Here is an 18,514-nt window from a genome sequence, read left to right on the forward strand (position 1 = left end):
CCCCCTCCCCAGTGAACCATACACCATTAGCTGGGAGCTAAGCCTTGAGTAACAGAACCCCAAATCAAGGCTCTGTTCATTTTTCCCTTGGTTCAAGGCCAAGACTGGGCCCTTGATCCCAAGAAAGACTGAACTATAGGGAAGAAAGTGGATATTTCATTGCAGATGCATTCCCACCAAGAGCTGGTGCCTGACCGTGGGCGGGGTCACCCTATAAGCACCATGTGAAACTCCCAAAGCCCTATTTGTTGATCCTGATTTTGACAACATGCTTCAGGAACTTCTGCAACATCAGGAAATAGTATAGGTGAAGGTAGGTGTGTCTCTTCTCTAGGCATCCCAAGGGTTTGAAATCAGGCCCTTTTGAACAGTACAGGTTAAGGACATGGATTCTGGAACCAGATCTGGGCTGTCACACAGCTCCACTGTTTACTAGCCGTGCAATCTCGGACAAGTTGATTCACCCTGCCTGTGCCTCAGTTTCGTAATCTGTAAAACGGGGATAATAATGGTACCTTCATAGAGCCACAGTGAAGATTAAATAAGCACACACCCCCCCCCAAAAAAAAGAAAAAGAAAACACAAAGAACAAAATAAAAAGATAAACTTACGAAAAATATTTGCAATTCAAATGACAAAAAGTTCATTTTCCTTATCAATCAATAAGAACAAGACCAGCCATTTGACATAAAAATGGGGAGAGCATATGAATGAATCATAAAAAAAAAAGCCACGATGATTTATAAAAGTCTAGTTTTAAAATGCTCAACTCCTCTCAAAAAGCGTGTAAATTAAATTAGAAACAAAATACTATTTTTCACCAGATAGTTACGATGTCAAAATCTGAGAGCAGTCCGTGCTGTCAAAGAGTTTAGGGGACAGGCGTTCACAGAGCTATTGGTGGGCGCCCCTCGCTGGAAAGCAACTTGGAAACATCTATCAACATGGATACAAGCCTCTGACCCCGAAAGCCCGACCCCATCTCTACACTGTCTATACGCAGGTTCTGTTCCCCCCACCCCTGAGGTGCATTTACAGTAACAGCATCGCTGGCATCGGCAAAAACTCTGAAACAATTTAAAAGGCTTATAAAAATCAATTAGGGGAATGATGAAAGAAATCTGGATATGATCATACACCTGCACGCTATTCAACTACTTAAAAAGTACATGAATGGATGGGGAAATAAATTTATGGGGGATGGAATAGAGCTAGCTCTAAGATATATCAATTAAAATATAAGTTCAGAACACAGTGTCATATGATTTTATGTCTATGAATTTTTTTTTTTTTTTTTTTTTTTTTTTTGGGCTGCGCTGTGCAGCACGTGGGATCTTAGTTCCCCGACCAGGGATCGAACCCGGGCCCCCTGCATTGGACGCACGGAGTCTTAATCACTGGACCGCCAGGGAAGTCCCTATAAATTTAAATATTAAAAAACATTAAAAAAAATGAAAACACTAGGATGTGTTGATGGTGATTATATCTGGGGAATAAGATTTTATATTCTTACGTGTTGATTAAAATTTTTTGTGAAGCAGCAATATTGTCTTTGTAATATAATGTTATGTTTTAATAGTTTAATAAATTAAACTAATTTAAATGTGCCTCTCCCATCCTTGGGTTCCCTTTCCTACTCCCAACAAGTATATTGTGGCTTCCGTTTCTGCATCCAATACTATACCACTGTGCATTAAAGATCTTTATATAAAATGCTGTATTTATATTACGCTATTTTGTTATGACATGTTTATACCGCCTTATTTCTAGATGTCACGAAGGTGGCTGTTTCATCCTGTAATGAACTAATTATACCAGGTCCACCAGAAGTTGGGGTGAAAGGGATTTAGAGACCATCTAATCCAAACCCTAGTCCCACAGCACACATTTTAATCCCAGACAGCAAAACGTTTTGTCCTTGTACACCATGAAACTGGTTTTTTAGAAATATTTAACAATTTTCTTTTTTAGATTACTGTCTCTCACTGGTTTTTCTCCCCCTTCCTTGTGCATTAGCTAATTTTTACCTCTAGGTGGAAGCAGAAGCCGACTCATTAGGAAATCTTTTGTTGAAAATCTGAAATACGGTTATTTCTTTAAACAAAATGTTGACTTCTGTTCTGGGGCAGAAGCCCATCACCAGAGGCGAACCTTTGGAGTATCACTCCCCGGGGAGGTGGGACAGCTTGGGTGGGTGTGGTTTGCACTCCCCCTAGGAGCTCCACGCAGCGACAGGACCCCTGAATTCCGGGTGCCTGGAAGAGTCTGTCCACCTCCTGGCCAGAGATCCAGGGCTTGGACCAGAAGGAGCCCTCTGGCCCAAAGGGAGGGTGTGGGGAGCCCTGTCCCCTGCCACGGCCTGGACACAGCCGGGTCTGCTCCCCGCTCCACAGTCCCCCCGCCACCCCAGCCTGTGGGATGCACGTTCACGGGCACGTCATCTCTCAGCCCCTCCTGTGTTTCTGTGACCAGGTGAGGATGGACGGGGGCAGCGGGCGACGGTGCCTCACTCACCCGCCTGTGTGGACTTCCTCCGCGCCTTCTTGATGTCCTCCTCCGTCTTGTTGCTCAGCTTTATCTCCAGCTGCTGGGTCTTCATCTCCAGGTCTCTCTGCCGCTCCGTGAGGGCTTTCCGGGCCTGGGGTCCAAGGACGTGAAGCTGTTCATGGGCTCAGAGCCAGGAAGGGCCTATGGGGCACACGGGGCCTGGCTTCCCCTTTTCTAGGTAAGAGTCCTTTCTTTTCCCTGCTTTTGTGGATGAGGCCACAGTGGCTCCGACAGGCTAAGCAGCTAGACCAGCATCACCCAGACAGTTAGGGACCACGTGGGGGCTGCAAAGCATCCTCTCATCCCCATCTCTTGGCCTAGAGCAAGGCCCTCAGAGCGTGTTTTCACTGGAGCATGCACACGTCCTGGGGACCCAAGCGGTCCTAAAATCACAGCTTCTCTGGGGTGGCAGGAACCACAAAGGCCGACATCACTTCCCAGCAGTGCTTAGCAGCTGGGAGTGCCAGGCTCCCCATTCTGGGGCAGGATGGGCCCTTTGGTGGCAGCTGGTGGGGATTCCGTCAGGAGGGAATCTGCCAGGTGAGACGCAGGCAAAGGGGCCCCATGTGGACCGACAGCACATCCAGGCTCCGAGACCCACAGAAGCAGGGTGTACCTTGTCTCATGTGCCGGATGGAGGCCCCCATGCCCTCCACGGCAGGTGCAGCCACGCCCACTCCCACTCAGAATCTGAGCACCGGGGGGAAGCGGCCCACCTACCCTTTGGCTGGGGGAGGGGGATTTCATACTCCCCACCCCTCCAGATCCTATCACAGGGGGACAAACCTCTGCCTCGGCACACGGAGCCCCTGCTGGTTCCCAGCCCCCTCCCCTCCAGCAGGACCCTCCCACCCTGGCACCCTGGGCCTCACCTTCTCCACCGCGGCATAGCGGCTGGCGAGCTGCTTGCGGAGGTCTGCAATGTGGTGGTCACACTTCTTCATGTCCTTCTTGAAGTTCTCGCGGAAGTTCATGAGGGGCTTCTCCACCTCACTGTGAAGCTGTCGATGGGGAAGACACACTCAGGACCCCGGGGCAGCAGCTGCAAGTGGAGGGAGGGGGCGCTGCCCCTGACCCTGCAGGCGAGGATGGGGGGCCTTCCCACCGGAAGGTCAGAGACAAGTGGCTGCTGATCTGGTAGCGGTCGAGGAAGTCACGTCAGCTGGCCATGTCCCAGCGTTCACACCAATGGACGGGTTAGCACCTGGAGCCTTCGAGTCCCTTGTGGGCACCCCCTTCCTGCGCTAAGTCCCCAGAGCTTCCCCTAGGGCTTTGCTCAGGTGTCCGACTCCCTTTCTTTCCAACCCGGGAGCTTTCTCGGGGCAGAACCCAAGCCACCATCTCTGTGTCCCCAAGCACTTAACACAGGGACTGCTGCGTGGGCGACATTTAATCAGGTGATCTCGGGGCAGCTCTACTTATTGGACAGCTACTACGTGCCACGTGCTGAGACCGCAGAGGATCTGCTCACGGTCTGGTTGTCGAGGAGGTCTTGTTAGGAGCTCAGGGCCACCCCCCCCCCTTCCTGAACTGTGCCTGCTGGTCTCTGCATGGAGGCTGGCGCAACCCCACCGCACCAGAATGAACTGGCCTTGCACCCCCAGGGACAGAGAAGGGTCCTTTATGCTCTGAGAGGTGCTGGGTGAGGATGGTTTTCAAGCTTTTCCCTTCTCTTTCATTCCTTCCCTCTCTCCCACTCCACTCTCTTTGCAAGGAGAACTTTTACTTAAAACTTTTGCGGGGGGGCTGTGAACATGAGACGTATCTGATAAGAAAACAGATAAATGTGGACCTGCTGTGGTCAAAGTCACAGCCTAGAGCCCCCCCGACTCAGCCTCTCAGAGCCCCACCCATTGGCCCCCTTGGGCCCCCTCAATCTGCCTTCCAGGGTCCCTCAGCCTCCATCCGCCCCTCTGGGAAGCAGAGCTGAACTTCCCTGGATGGACGACATCCCACCTCGGGGGTTCTGTGATCGCTCTCCTCCTCCCCTTCACCAGGCCCCTTCTTCCTACATTATCTTTTCCTCAGAGACCTCAAGGACAGACGTGTTCCTGGTCCTAAAGCACCGATTACACATCACTGTGAGCTCTAGGAGGGTGGGGGCCACGCCGGCTTGGTCACTGCTGTGTCCGCAGCCTCCGGCCGGAGCTGGTGCACAGTGGGTGACCCTTCTCTACTTAGATCTTCAGGGCCCAATGCCCCGGGTGACAAGACGATGCTTTGTTGGTGGACAACCTTCAAAGACTAACAGAGAGCGGCCTGCACAAACGCCCTTCTCTTCCTCCTGTTGGTTGTAACGTCCGCTATCATTTTTTTGAGCCCTTGGAAGCTTCCTTGCACAGGAAAACATCCCCATCTGGTGGCAGTTTGTAAGATGCCACGAACTTGAGCGCTGCTGAGAACAAGAAAACACCTTCCCCACACAGGTTAGGCTTTGAGGGAGGAGGGGGAGGGGCTGCATCACTGGCTGCCGTGGGAACCGGCTCCTGGCGGGGGCTCTACGTGGGTTAACTCAGCCTGTTGACCCAGTAACTCCGCGGTCTCTTTCTGAGGGATTTCCAGACTTCATGTACCCAGGAGTGACCTCGCAGAGGTTTATCAATACTCAGGAGTCCTGGGCGCTGGCCCCAGATTCTGTGGTCTGGAGAAGGGCCCAGGATCCTGCCAACACACCCAAGCTCTCCCCCAATTCCAAATGACATTCTGGAAACATCGTGCTACTGGCTGTCAGAAGCATTCAACCCCATGGATTGCAGACCCATGGATTCTCCCTCTGTATTTTAAGCACTTTGAAAATAAGGCTAATTTTTTCTTTAAGAAAGTTGGCTGGGTGTTTTTTTATACTCATTCTTAACGTTTAAGCATCTCTGGCGAACCAGGAGGCAGAAGCCCTCCCCGGAAGCTTGTCCGCATGAACTTGAGCTGGCCTGGCCTGGAGGCCACAGGCTATTGAAGCCGTTTGGTTTGCCTTTCAGAATTCCTGTCTCCTCCTTTCGTGTCACTCATCAGAAGAGAGTAAGAGAAAACTCAAGTTGGCAGGAATTTCAGAGACCACAGGGAGACCTCGGAGACATTGTGGGTTTGGGGCCAGACCACCACAATAAAGTGAAGACTGCAATAAATAGTCACATGGATTTTTTTGGTTTCCCAGTGCACATAAAAGTGATGTGTACGCTATACTGTAGTCTGCTAAGTGTGTAATAGCTTTATGTCTTAAAAATGCACATACCAGGTCTTCCCTGGTGGCACAGTGGTTAAGAATTTGCCTGCCAATGCAGGGGACACAGGTTCGAGCCCTGGTCTGGGAAGATCCCACATGCCACGGATCAACTAAGCCCGTGTGCTACAACTACTGAGCCTGCACTCTAGAGCCCACGAGCCACAAGTACTGAGCCCCCGTGCCACAACTACTGAAGCCTGTGTGCCTAGAGCCCGTGCTCCGCAACAAGAGAGAGAATCCACCACGATGAGAAGCCCGCACGCTGCAACTAGAGAAAGCCCACGCACGGCAACGAAGACCCAACGCAGCCATAAATAAATAAATAAATTTGTTTAAAAAAATGCACATACCTTAATTTTTAAAATACTTATTGCTAAAAAAAAATGCTAACCATCACCTGACAACGCAGGGTCGCCGCACACCTTCAATTTGTTAAAACAAAACAAAACAAACTACACACACACTAAAGCAAAGTGCTATATTAAACAAGGTATGCCTGTATCTAGTCCAGTGGGTTACTAAGAGTTGTGAAATCATTTTAGTGGGTCAGGACCTGCTTTTAGATGAGCATAGCCCAGACACGAAAATATCAGAGTGCATTTTAGGCAGAAGGATAAGTAGTTTCACCAACAGCTGTTTTAGCCACGTACATGTGTATCTGTATGCGGATATCTGGAGGTGGATACCTGTGTGCTCCAGGTGGCCATGGAAAATGTATAACGGTGGGTCACAGTCAAGTAAGGTTCAAGTCACTGATCTGGTCCAACCTCTTCATTTCACACATGAAAAAAACGGAAGCTCAGAGATGCTAAGTGACTTGCCCAAGGTCATAAAGCTTGTTAGTGATGGCACTGACATAAAAGTCATGTCTCCTGAGGCTCACTGTGTCCCCCAAAATCTTCTGGCTGAATGCATGGCTTCGATTGCAGGATTAGATTTTCTCCCATCAGAAGGCATTTTTCTGTTCTCCCTTCTTCACCCAGAAGCGGGCATAAATTCCTTTATATATAGCAATCTTGTTTCTCTACCAGCCTGTTGCTATGAACAATGGCTCGAGCTAGGAGAATAGAAAAGCCTAAACGATTCCTGAAATGAAATTGCGTTTCTTAAAGAGCTCTCGCCCCCGACACAGAACATGCGGGGTGGAATTTTTCAACGAGCCTTTTGGAGCAGACGGTAGAATGGATGTCGCACACACGGAGCCGTATTATCCAGGGCGGACGGATACTCTTTGGAGCCTTTTCAAGGAATTGTCACACAACCACTGGGCTGCCACCATGACTGCCCGAGGGCACCGACACCGCCCGATGGGCTGGAGGCAGCAGACATTCTTAGAGAAACATCTATGTGTGAATTTTGTGTGAACCTTCTTCAGAAGCCTCCCGTCAGCTACCTGAAGTCAGCCCTGAATTAAAACATCCCGGCATTTGGAGGGCCGGACTGCACGGCCCTGGACAGTCCTTAAGAGAGGGCAGAGTGCTCTTCAGAACAGGGTTCTGTGTTTTAAATGCCACTGGTCCGCCCGGAGAAAAGGTCTGGGGGTCAAAGCTGCAATTCACTCAGTCCTCTCCTCTGCTTCCTCAGCAGCTGAGCCCACTTGGCTGTGTGACCACTGGCTGCGATTTAACCCCTCTGTTCCTTCTCATTTGTGAAACGGAGATGCTGTCTTGAACAGTAGCTGATAAAATTGAGGGAGATGAATTATATCCTACACCTAACACTTACATCACCGTGATACTGTGATATAATAACCAATATATATTTTGCTTTTTGTCCCCAGCTCCTGGCTGGAGTTCCTAGAGCCTTTGCAATTTCCTAAACAACAAAGGTCCCAGGAGCATCCTTTGGTCTAATATTTGGTCTCTGACCCACTGTTCCTGATACCAAGCTCCTACATCCCTTGGAATTTCCTGGGTGATAGGAGGGTCTTTTGTTCGAATGAGGTGCCTCTGCCTGGGCTCCTGGACGGGGGCTGGTCACCACAAAGACCAAGCCATGATTAGAAGCTTGTAACTTTCAGCCCCCTCCCCATCACTTGGTAAGGGGGAGAGGAGAGGGGCTGGAGATTCAGTTAATAATTGATTCTGCCTATGTGATGAAACCTCTATAACAATCTGTCAATCACAGGGCCCAGAGAGCTTCTGGACTGGTAAACACACTCAGACGTGAACACACATCTCTAGCCTTTATCCTATCCTTTAATATATAATAAACTGGTAAACCTAATAAGTGTTCCCCTGAGTTTCGTGAGCTCTTCTAGCAAATAATCAAACCTGAGGAGGGGGTCACGGGAACCCCTGATTTGCAGCCAAGTTGGACAGAAGTTGTGGGTAACCTGGGGACCCACTTCTTATGATAGCCATCTGAAGTAGGGTTGGTCCTGTAGCACTGAGTCCTTAACGTGCAGGATCCTATGCTGACCCTGGGGGAGTTAGTGTCAGAACTGAATTAAATTGTAGGACCCCCAGCTGGGGTCAGGGAATTGGTTGGTGTGGGGAAAACCCACCCAGTTTGGTGACCAGACGTACTGCTGTGAGCAGCAGTAGTAAAAGGAAAGATTAGAGGAAAACACTGCACGGGGGGGAGTGCTCTGTCACCCGCTGGGCACCTTACGAACGATCGAGAATCAGGCGGCCTGCTGATGGAGAGTAAATGCCACCAGGATTCCTGGGGCTGCGGCAGGCGACCCTTCAGAAGCTCGCAGACCCGGCTCCCAGTCCCATCACAGTGGCAGCCTCTGCATGCATCTCACAGTCAACGGAAGTTTCCACCACCGCAGAAGCTGGAGCTGCTGGGGGCTAGGAGGGAGAAGGGAGACCTAAAGGGAACACTACCGTGATCTACAGCTTAAAAACAACTCCCTGCTTTGTACGCAAGGCTCAAAAGAGACCCATTCACGGAGCTCCCTTCTCTCCCAGTACTTGAGAGGCAAGTTCCTTGCCAAGTGTCGGTGTCTGAGGTTAGTGTGCCACTGCTGGCCCAGGAATTCTCACTCACATCTGGGTGTCAACTCAGTCTTGGGGCTCCAGCATCCTTCAGGAGCAGGCAGCTGGTAACACACTGTTTTTCCTCCCAGCCCAGCTCTTTATAAAGCTCCTTCACACATCTCAGCCGTACGAGTCACTCATCCTGCCCTCGGCGTGTGGAGAACCATCACGGGGTGGGGTGGAGACCTGGATACAAAGTCAGTTTCCTGGCTTCCAATAGTGCACTAAGCCCAGAAATGCAACTGTTGTGGAAGAAGCGCTAGAAAAGACATAGGACCTGGGAGCACTGAGTGCGGAAGTCGTGGGAAGGGGCAGCCATCTTTGTGGGATGCCACGTTCAAGTGGCATCCTCCTCCTTTACACCCTGATGTTAAGGGAGGTAGTGTACACCCTGCTGTTAAAATGTGGGCTCAGGGGCTTCCCTGGTGGCGCAGTGGTTGAGAGTCCGCCTGCCGATGCAAGGGACACGGGTTCGTGCCCCGGTCCGGGAAGATCCCACATGCCGCGGAGCGGCTGGGCCCGTGAGCCATGGCCGCTGAGCCTGCGTGTCCGGAGCCTGTGCTCCGCAACGGGAGAGGCCACAGCAGTGAGAGGCCCGCGTATCGCAAAAAAAAAAAAAAATGTGGGTTCAGAGGGTTTAAGTGCTTTGTCCCAGTGTCCTCTTGGGCTGGTGACTGTGGGAGGGCAGAAGAAAGAGCGTAGACCCAGTAGGCAAAGGTCACCGGGAATGATGCCCCTCTCCAGGGGCTCTCGTCCTTTAGAAGGCAAGCATCCTAGCGGGCGGCCCCATCAGTCACGCACACTTTAGTGTGAATTTCCCCCTTAGACTCTTGGTTTATTTTCCACCTGGAAAGCAGCTAAGAGCCTGAGAGGGAATTTGGAGACAGGAGACAGGGAGTGGGGAAGAGAGGGTTGTTTGGAAACATGGAGAAATCTTGGCAGAAAGTAGGCCTCAAAAGACTAGGGGGTCGAGAGGAGATCGTCATAACTTCAGAAAATATTTATTGACATCTACTATGTACCAGGCACCACTCTGAGTCCTGAAGACAGAGTGAGTAGGAGAGAAACATCACTGTCCGAGGGCACGATGCTAGAGTCTTTTGGACCAATGGAAAGAAGGGTCAGCTACCTAGTCTGACATTGTGTAACAACAGACACAACAAAACAAAAAAATTCTCCCTTCGAAATAGTCTAGTCTCTCCCGACACTAAGAAGAGATAGAAAATGCCAATGCATTCCTTTGAAAGCCAAGCAACACAAAAGTGCAGTTTCATCACTCAGGGGCTCACCCGAGAAACTGAGGGGCATCTACCCTCACCTCGCAGAGGTGTGCTGGGGTTACTCGCACTGGCTCATCAGAGCCCAGCGTTAAATTTGGAGGAATTTTGTGAGTTGGTTGTTAAAGACAGCCAGTATTAAAAATTAAATGACCTAAACTTAAAATTAACAAACTATATTAAAAACAAAGGTAATACATATCCTCATACCCTCCTAACTCCATCTGACTCTTATCCACGCTCTATGATTACTGATGCTATTTTGTTGGTACAGGGGGAGCACGGTCTAATGGTAGCATCTCTTCCCGACTCGAGGTTTACACCATGGAAACTGTGCAACACCACACCCTGGAGAGACCGTTGGTAGACGTTCAGCAGCACATCGGTGCGTAGGACCAACCCAGGGAGGGCTTACCTTGGCGGAGAACTTGAGGTGAACTTCGGCCTCGTCGGCAAGGCTCTTCTTCACCTGCGCCCACGCTTCTCCCAGGGAGCTGCAACACCAAGGAGTCGATGAGGCTCGGGGAGGCCACACCGACCTCAGGTCAGAGGCCACGGCCCTCCCTGAGACAGGATGGTGGGTCTTGACCCCGAGTCCCGGGGGAGCGTACGACACAAGAGACCGTGGACTTCGATGAGGCAGAGGCCAGGCACAAAAGAAACCTGAGCGCCACGCCTCGACCTATGTGAGCAGAGGAGCCCTCCCGAACCAACCTGAGAGAATAGACGGCAGCAGACAGTCGAGTGCCTGGGGAAACACCCAGAAGCCCAGAGGACTGGGGAGGTGTGAGAGGGAGCTGGGGTACAGTGCCGTGAGGACCCTACTACCTGGCCCATTACTGTCTCCGGCCTTCCTGTCGCTCCTCCCTGGTTTACTGTTGAGGGTTGGAAACGCCCGCTGGCAAGCCAAGGAAGGAGAACGGATGCCTTTTCAGGGAGAAGCCCTTCTCAAACAGAAGGCACCACGCAGCCCTGCTTGCGGGCGAACCTCCAGCGGCCTGACTTCCAAGGAGGGCAAAGATGGACCACCTGGGTCTAGGAGCCTCTTAGGGATGCCCACACAGCAGAGGAGGCTCACCAACACCATCCTCAGGAGCATGGCCCCCCGCTAGTACCTATTCTGGATTGTGAACCGCGGTGCTGCCCACAGCCGACCAGAGAAGGGCAACGTCCTCTAAGCTAAGTAACTTTTCCACTGGTAGGAGATGTTCCAAGTAGAAGGAATCTCCTAAGCCCCCCGGACTCTTGAACGCAGCCCCCGCGCTCCCGTCTCCCTGATTGGGAATTCCTGAACCTCGATGACCTTCAAAACGACACTCCTGCACGTCTGCTCGAGACCTCTCCACCCAGCTGGTAAACCCGGGCTGAATGGTCCGTTGACTTAATTTCATCAAAAAGCCACTTCCCCCAGAGAATTCATTACACTTGAGGGGCAGAAAGCTGATTCAAAGACAGCAGGCTGCGAGGCTTCTGGGTTGTGAGCCGAGCGGCCAGCAGCTGAGAATTACCCAACAGGACAGAACAGAACCGATCTCTGTGGTCAGAGTCCGGGCCTGTCTGGTCATGGTGCTGGCTCAGGCCGAGGCGGCTGTATATGGGAAATGACTGATGGATTTTATCTTGGCAGCAAAGAAAGGTCCCCTCAGGTGATCCCAGCTGGGGGGCCACCCGAGAAGAGATGGAGTGAGAATCGGAGCGATCCAAGCTGCTGGCGTTTGTCTTGGCCTGAAGGGCCTGAGCTCCCGGGAGCTGGGCTGGGCCCACACTGGGTGGCCTGGCTCCTTACCTGACTGGGCGGACGGGTAGGGGGGTCCAGGGTGGGGGGAGGAGGGAGTGGAAGCGGTCACGATAGTCATACAGATACGGGATCGGAACAGCAGGTCCAGAAAGAGACTTGCCCAGATGCAGGCGATGCGCTTGCAGCAAAGGTGCCAAGTATCTCAATGGAGAACAGACAAGCCTTTCAAGAAATGGCCCAGAGACAACTGTACATCCACAGGGAAGAAAGGAATCCCGCCCCTGACCTATGCCACAAACAAAGACGATCTCAAGATGGATCACACAGCTACAGGGAAAGCCAACAAGCTTACGGAAGCAGTCCCAGGAGGAGGGGGAGTTTGACGAAAGGGGGCTGCAGGGGGCTTCTCCCCGCAGCTGAGCTATCGCCAGCCAGCAGGAGGTACACACGAGAGCCCAGAAGCCCTGGTGGTGCCGAGAGATTGTAAGTCTGCTGTCAGCAGAGCACGTGGTCAGTAACTGGCCCAGGGACAGTGACAGTGGCCTGAGACTGTCATCTGAGGGTCATCGGGAGGAAAGGGCGAAAGCACAGCTTCACGCTCAGGACAATGTCCTCGGCCCCGCCTCCAGGCTGGGCCCTCGTTAGTAGGAGGACGTCCCTCCACACACCCAGCTGGGCCTGTCTGGGCTGGTCCAGCCCCGAGCAGGCCTCTCGCCTCCCAATATTCCAGCCGCCTTGGAGACACGTCACAAGCTAGAAAAAAAGGCCATTTAGAAATTCTCTCACTGAAGAGAGATTCTTTTTCATCTGATAAGAGGTTAATGAAAAAACAAAACAAAACCCCAAACCCGAGATATCATTTCTCACGCGGTTCCAGCTGACCGTCTGAGCCGAATCTAAACACATGTTACTGTCACAACTACCACAGGAGCGCAGAACTGGAGGCAGGACGAATCACCTGATGCTGTTTATTTACCAATGTGCACACACCCTGTGGCATCTAATGTGGACACAGCACAACTCAAGTCTCCCCGTCCGCACCTTCCTAGGCTGCCCCACATTTCTAGGCTCCGGCGTCGCGCTTGGAAAGTTTCAGGTGGACGGGCTGGCGTGCAAAGCTGTGTGTGAATGCAAAACAGTGTAGCTGCAGGTTGTGAGTAGGGGCGGGTCCAGGCGCCTCCGGAAGGAGCGTGTGTCTGGGGGTGGTGCGTGCTCGCAGGGGAGATGGGGGGTATGTGTTCCTGGCTGTGTTGCACGTGAGCAGCGCCGATGCTGGAACGTGAGCGTGTGGCGGGCTGCCCCGTGTTTGGGGGCGCACGTGTGTACGGCATGATGGCGAGGGCCGACTCCTGGCTCGTGCAGCTGGGAGCATATGCTGTGCGTGTTGGCCGGACGGAGTGTCCCTGGCAGCAGCTCAGGCTGAGGAGGTGGAAGCCTCTTCCAGAGCAGCTCTGCATTGCAGGGCATGGGGGTACTTAGGAAAGCCCCCTGCCCAGGCTGGAGGGGAGATTCCCCGACAAGCTCCCTTCCTGCCCTGGTCTCAGGCCCGGTGCAGGGAGTAGGAGGAAGCCGGAGGCAACTTCATTTATGTCCCTGGAAGAGACACTGGCCGCGCAGGACCACCCAGTGGCCTGCTGGGTCAATGAAAACCATTCAGAGGCGGCCTCTTGGCTAGACAGCGAGCCCACACAGAGGCCCTAATCAAAGCCACATTTGGTTGGCAAAGCCCCATCGCCTGAAGGATTCAAGCCATGCAGGCAGATTTGGCCTTGTTCAACATCACAGCTCTCTGACGACCACAGCCATCCCATGACAGGATGTCTTCCATCCCCGGGGGCTCACTTCCCCTTGTAGGAGGGATTCGAACAGAGGCTGCACTGGAGGGAGGTCGGACTAGAGAGAGGACCTCGGGGGACCTTTCAACTCTAACCTCCTGAGACTCTGTATTTGTTTCAGTATTGAGGTGAAATTCACATAACACAAAATTAACCACTTTAAAGAGGATAAGCATTTACTACATTTGCCATCTTGTGCAACCATCACCTCTAGTTTCAAAACATTTTTATCACCCTGTGATGGACTGAATGTGTTCCCCAAATTCAGACGTTGCAGCTCTAACCCACGGTGTGGCTGTTATCTGGAAATGGGGTCTCTAAGGAAGTAATTAGGGTTAAATGAGGTCATACGGGTGGGGAAGAAGTGACACCAGAGAGCTCTTTGTCTCTCCTCACCGAGGAAAAGCCACCTGCAACGCAGAGGGAGCTCTCACCGGACACCAACCCTGCCAGCACCTTGACCTTGGACTCCCCAACCTCCAGAACCGTGATTAATTACATTTCTGTTGCTTAAGCCACCCAGTCTACGGTATTCTGTTACAGCAGCCCAAGCAGATGAACACATACCCCAGAAGGAAACCTCGTACCCATTAAACAGTTACCAGTCCCCTTTTCTCCCAGCCCCTGGCAATCACCCATCTTCATTCTGTCTCTGTGGATTTGTCTATTCTGAACATTTCATATAAATGGATCATACAGTATGCAACCTTTGTGTCTTGCTTCTCTCTCTTAACATAATGTTTTCGAGGTTCATCCACACAGTAATGTGGATCAGTACTTCATTCCTTTTTATGGCTGAATAATATTCCATCATATACCCGTATATCCCACGTGGACAGACCACAATGTGTTTATGCATTCGTCCTTTGATGGACATTTGGGTTGTTTCCACCTTTTGGCTGTAGTGAACTGTGCTGCTATGAACATGCGTGTACATGTATTTGCATATCTACTTTTAATTCTTTGGGATTTAAACCGAGGAGTGGAATTGCTGGATCATAAGGTAACCCTATGTTTAGTTTTCTGAGGCACTGCCAAACTGTTTTCCACAGCAGCTGCCTCATTTTGCATTCCCACCAACAGGTTGAAACTCTTTGTTAACAGGTAGAGCGGAGAAGGCTACAGTCTTTCCCCAACTAGGGATCTTTCTGTGGCTGGGAGGGTGGGGCTGAGCCTCTCCCAGCCCGGGTCCCACCCAAGGAGGTCTGGACTGTCACAGCAGGAGGGGGAGGGGAGCCTGGGCCTCAGGCCCACAGGAGAGAATTCTAAACAAGGGGGCTGGGTGTGGAATCCTGTCACACCTAGTTTCCTACCAGCCTGCTCTCAGCGAAAGGGGAGCAGGGGTTGGCATCTGGAGGCTGGTTCCCAGCTACCAGGTGACAGGGCAGAGGGGGTCCTGACATACTCCAGCATCTGGCAGGAGGCCCTTGGCCGCTAGACAGTAGATAATACGCAAGTACCAACCCTGAGGGTGAATGCCCACACCTGGAGTCACGGCTGGCCAGCTGGAGCCATGAATGCCCACTTTGAACCATGAATGTTCCCCTTGAACCATGAATGCCCACCTTGAACCATGGGCACTCCCCTTCAGCCAGGTCTATGGAGACCTCCCCATCCCTATGGGACCACAGCAACGATCAGCGATCAGTGAAAAGGGACCCCCACCAAGTGTCCCCTCTCCTTCCCCACCCCCATCACGGTCCTCCCTACTCACCCCTCCTCCTGGGCAGCCAAGGAGTTCTGAGACAGCTTAGCTAAGTTCTTTGCATATTCTTCTTCAATCTTTATCCTGCAAAGGGAGAAAATCCAACATGTCGGCTCCCCAGCACTAGACTGTGGGTCTGACCTGCAGCCCTGCTACTTATTAACGAACGTGTAAATGAACCCGCCAGACCATAAGCTCTGCGAGTACGTGGCTCTTGTCTGTCCACCTGACACACAGTAGGTGCTTAATCAATACATGTTGAATGAATAAATGAACGAAACTGTCTGAACCTCATCTGCGAAGTGAGGCATAGGCACCGGTGTCCTAGGCTGTGCGGAGAAGAGTGGTCATTTGCACAGTGCCTAGCACAGGGCTGGACACACAGCAAACACTTAAACGAAGAAATGTAACTCATGATGGACCACGGCTGCCCCCTCTCCCAGCCCCAGAGCTCTGGGCTGAGAGCCTGCAAGGTGGCGTCGGCCCCTCCGAAGCAGGAACAGAACCCCTCTCTACGTTCTCCCAGACACCAGGGCCCCCAACTTCCAAGCCTGCAGGGTGCAGACATTTCCATGGAAACCAGCAGTGGCCAGCTCTGCGGTGGATTCCACTTCCCCAGAGAGGGAAGTTGCCTTGGATTTCGCTTCCGGCAGGCAGGCCCTTGACACACTTTCAAGGCAGCTCTCCGGGGAGCGTTCAGTATTATCTGGCACAACCGTGTAAAATGTGTTGTCATGGTATTAGTCACTGCCTAAGTGGTCCCCCGAGGAGCTGTGCTTGTGACAACCAGAGCTGGCCAGAGGGCTGGGGCCTCAGAGAGGCCCCTGGTCCATCACTGGGCAAATGAATAAAACCCCAGAGCTGTGCCCAGGGCTGCAGCATTTGCTTCCAGGCTGATCAGGAGCTGAAGGGGGGCCTGACAGAGTCCCAGGGCAGTGTTCTGAGTCATGATCACTTCCTGCTTCGGTGCTGAGAGGCTCAGTCTCGCTCCTCCTCTCACTACCAGCTCCACCGTCTCCACATACTCTCAAGCCTGCCTCCATCACTTCCTCTCCATCCACTCAGCCTTTAGTCCCTCCCCTCCCCAGGAGGACATGGACGGCCAGCCTCCAGCCAGGAGTTCTCTGGAGAAAGCAGATCTCACCATGTCACGCTCTCAGCTTCAAACCTCCAAAGGCTCATCAATGCCCACCGCATGCACCGGGCACGAGGCCCGTCCCCTCCAGCGCCGGCATCACTCCCCTAAGCTGTGGCCACGTGGTTTACCGGATGTCTGCCATGCCCCCACCCCCACCCCACTCCCTAGCCCCGGCCCAGCTCTCACCTCTGCACCTCAGCTCCCACCCCTCCCGGCTCTGAAAGGTCCCCCTCTACAAGACCCCAGGTGGACTGAGAAAAGTCACAGGAGTCCACCTGTCCCAGGGAAGACCAGTGTTCTCATGTGGAAGGTTCCAGTTATTTGTTAACACGACCTCTTTACTAAAGTGTAAACCCTAAGCTAGGGTTTTCTAGCCATTTTCCTCTTGGCCTGTTTCCTACCGTTGTTTTCTCACACCTGAGCTACAGAATCTCTCAATCTCCTACCGGTTTAATGGGTCATAAAATAAAGATTTGATTATACCAACAGAAAATAGGCCTCCTAAGGAAAACAGATACTTAAAATGCCAGAGAATTGTTACTGATTATTGTGGCTATAATTAAAAGAGAAACATTTAAAAAATATATTGCCATTTACTATCAATATTTCCAGTGTGCCTTGGAAACTCCAGACGGCACACATGTGGAACGGCGGGGTATGTGCACCTGTGTGAGTGTGCAGGTGTGTGGGTATGTGCTTTACACGGTCTCAGAACTTGGAGAGACTGAGGAGGGGGGAGATGAAGAAGGAACTTCTCTCTGTAGCTCTCCCCACTTCCATTAGGCTGAATTTATTGTTTCATCTACGGGCAGGCAAACCACTATTATAATCCCTGCACTTACCGTAATGACCTTATCTGACTCTCCCAGTAGGCTGAGCTCCCTGAAAGAAGGAATGGGAGGGTGGGGGTTTCTGGATGCCCAGGCCTGGGACATGGCTTTGGCTCAAAGATGAATTGAAAGGTAACAGTCTCCTTTTTTGTTACGTTAAGGAACGGCTCTTCAAATGAGGGCAGCGCATGCGTAGATAAGCAAAGGGGCCAAGCAGTCTGCGTGGGGAGACATTAGGGAGCAGTGGGGACTGTGGCAAACTGGAAACACACACTCCCTGTACAGGGGCGGCTGCTCTTCAGCTCCAGCCAATTGTTGCATGAGGGATGCAAAGCCATGGAGCCAGACTTTCTTCTTTCCCCAGAGATGCCAGATATGCAGACTTTAATGTAACATCCACCAATTTTTTTTTGCTGTTGTTGGTTCATATCTTTAAAAACATCACACAGGCCAAAGCAACACATCTGCTGGCCAGACGTGTCCCAAGGGCCATAAGCCTGTGACTCCCGTCTTGCGCTCCCCTTAGCGCTAACCAAGCCCAGTGCTGGCGTGCAGTGCTCACCCTGGCTGCTCACTCCCTCGGGCTCAGGGACCGAGGTGGGTGCTGTCACCAGTCCCCGGAGCTGGGAGGGCCCAGGCCTCACCTTTCCCGGATGAACTCTGACATTTCCTTCTGCATCTGTTTGCCCTTCAGCTGTTTCTGAAGCAGCAGTTCAAACCCAGCCATGGTTCCGTTGCCTTGGGGGTCCTTCTTATCAGCCTAGGAAGGAAAGAGAAGCAGCAGCATTTAGGTGACATCAGCGTCTGGAGCCAGAAGGAATGGAGCGCAGGGAAGACAGACCCCAGAAGGGACCCCGATGTGCCTGGTAACCCTGTCCTCAGCCCCAGAGGCAGCACAAGGGCAGGAGTATTGGCTGCCCCAGCTCACGCCTCTCCTGGCGCTCCTGTCCCCACGTGCTCTCTGATGCTTAAGCCCTGATCGCTGCCGCCACCCCATGTGCGTGCCCCTCAACCCCACAACCTGGGAAAGAAGAGGAGGAAGGGTATGTGGCCAAGAGCACAGGCACCAGGCAGCTGCTGGGGCTGGCTAGACCCTCTGCGGAGTCTTGGCATCTTGACTAAGCTGGGAGACACTGTGTAACCTCAGGCGCAGGTACCCCCAGCCCTGAGCCATGCCATCCTCTCTTGCACTGGCTGGGCAGTGGCATCCTCCAACGCACATGCATAAAAGATCGTA

General features: G+C 52.3%; 1 protein-coding gene across 22 annotated transcripts in view; it reads right to left on the bottom strand.

Moving 5' to 3' along the window:
* The window catches only part of GAS7 (growth arrest specific 7), a 201,320-nt gene that overhangs the window by 9,236 nt on the left and 173,570 nt on the right, over positions 1 to 18,514 (bottom strand). For all 22 annotated transcript variants that reach the window (XR_004481842.2, XR_004481844.2, XR_004481849.2 and 19 more), the window contains 5 exons: positions 17,922 to 18,037; positions 15,319 to 15,393; positions 10,447 to 10,525; positions 3,420 to 3,548; positions 2,515 to 2,638 (listed from right to left, as the gene is read on the bottom strand). Coding sequence is in view for 2 of the 22 variants with exons in the window: in XM_033422858.2 (XP_033278749.1) it covers positions 2,515 to 2,638; positions 3,420 to 3,548; positions 10,447 to 10,525; positions 15,319 to 15,393; positions 17,922 to 18,037 (523 nt within the window). In the remaining 20 variants the exon portion in view is untranslated. The remainder of the gene's footprint in view (positions 1 to 2,514; positions 2,639 to 3,419; positions 3,549 to 10,446; positions 10,526 to 15,318; positions 15,394 to 17,921; positions 18,038 to 18,514) is intronic.

The sequence above is a fragment of the Orcinus orca genome, chromosome 19, assembly GCF_937001465.1.
Source record: "Orcinus orca chromosome 19, mOrcOrc1.1, whole genome shotgun sequence".
Taxonomy (NCBI): domain Eukaryota; kingdom Metazoa; phylum Chordata; class Mammalia; order Artiodactyla; family Delphinidae; genus Orcinus; species Orcinus orca.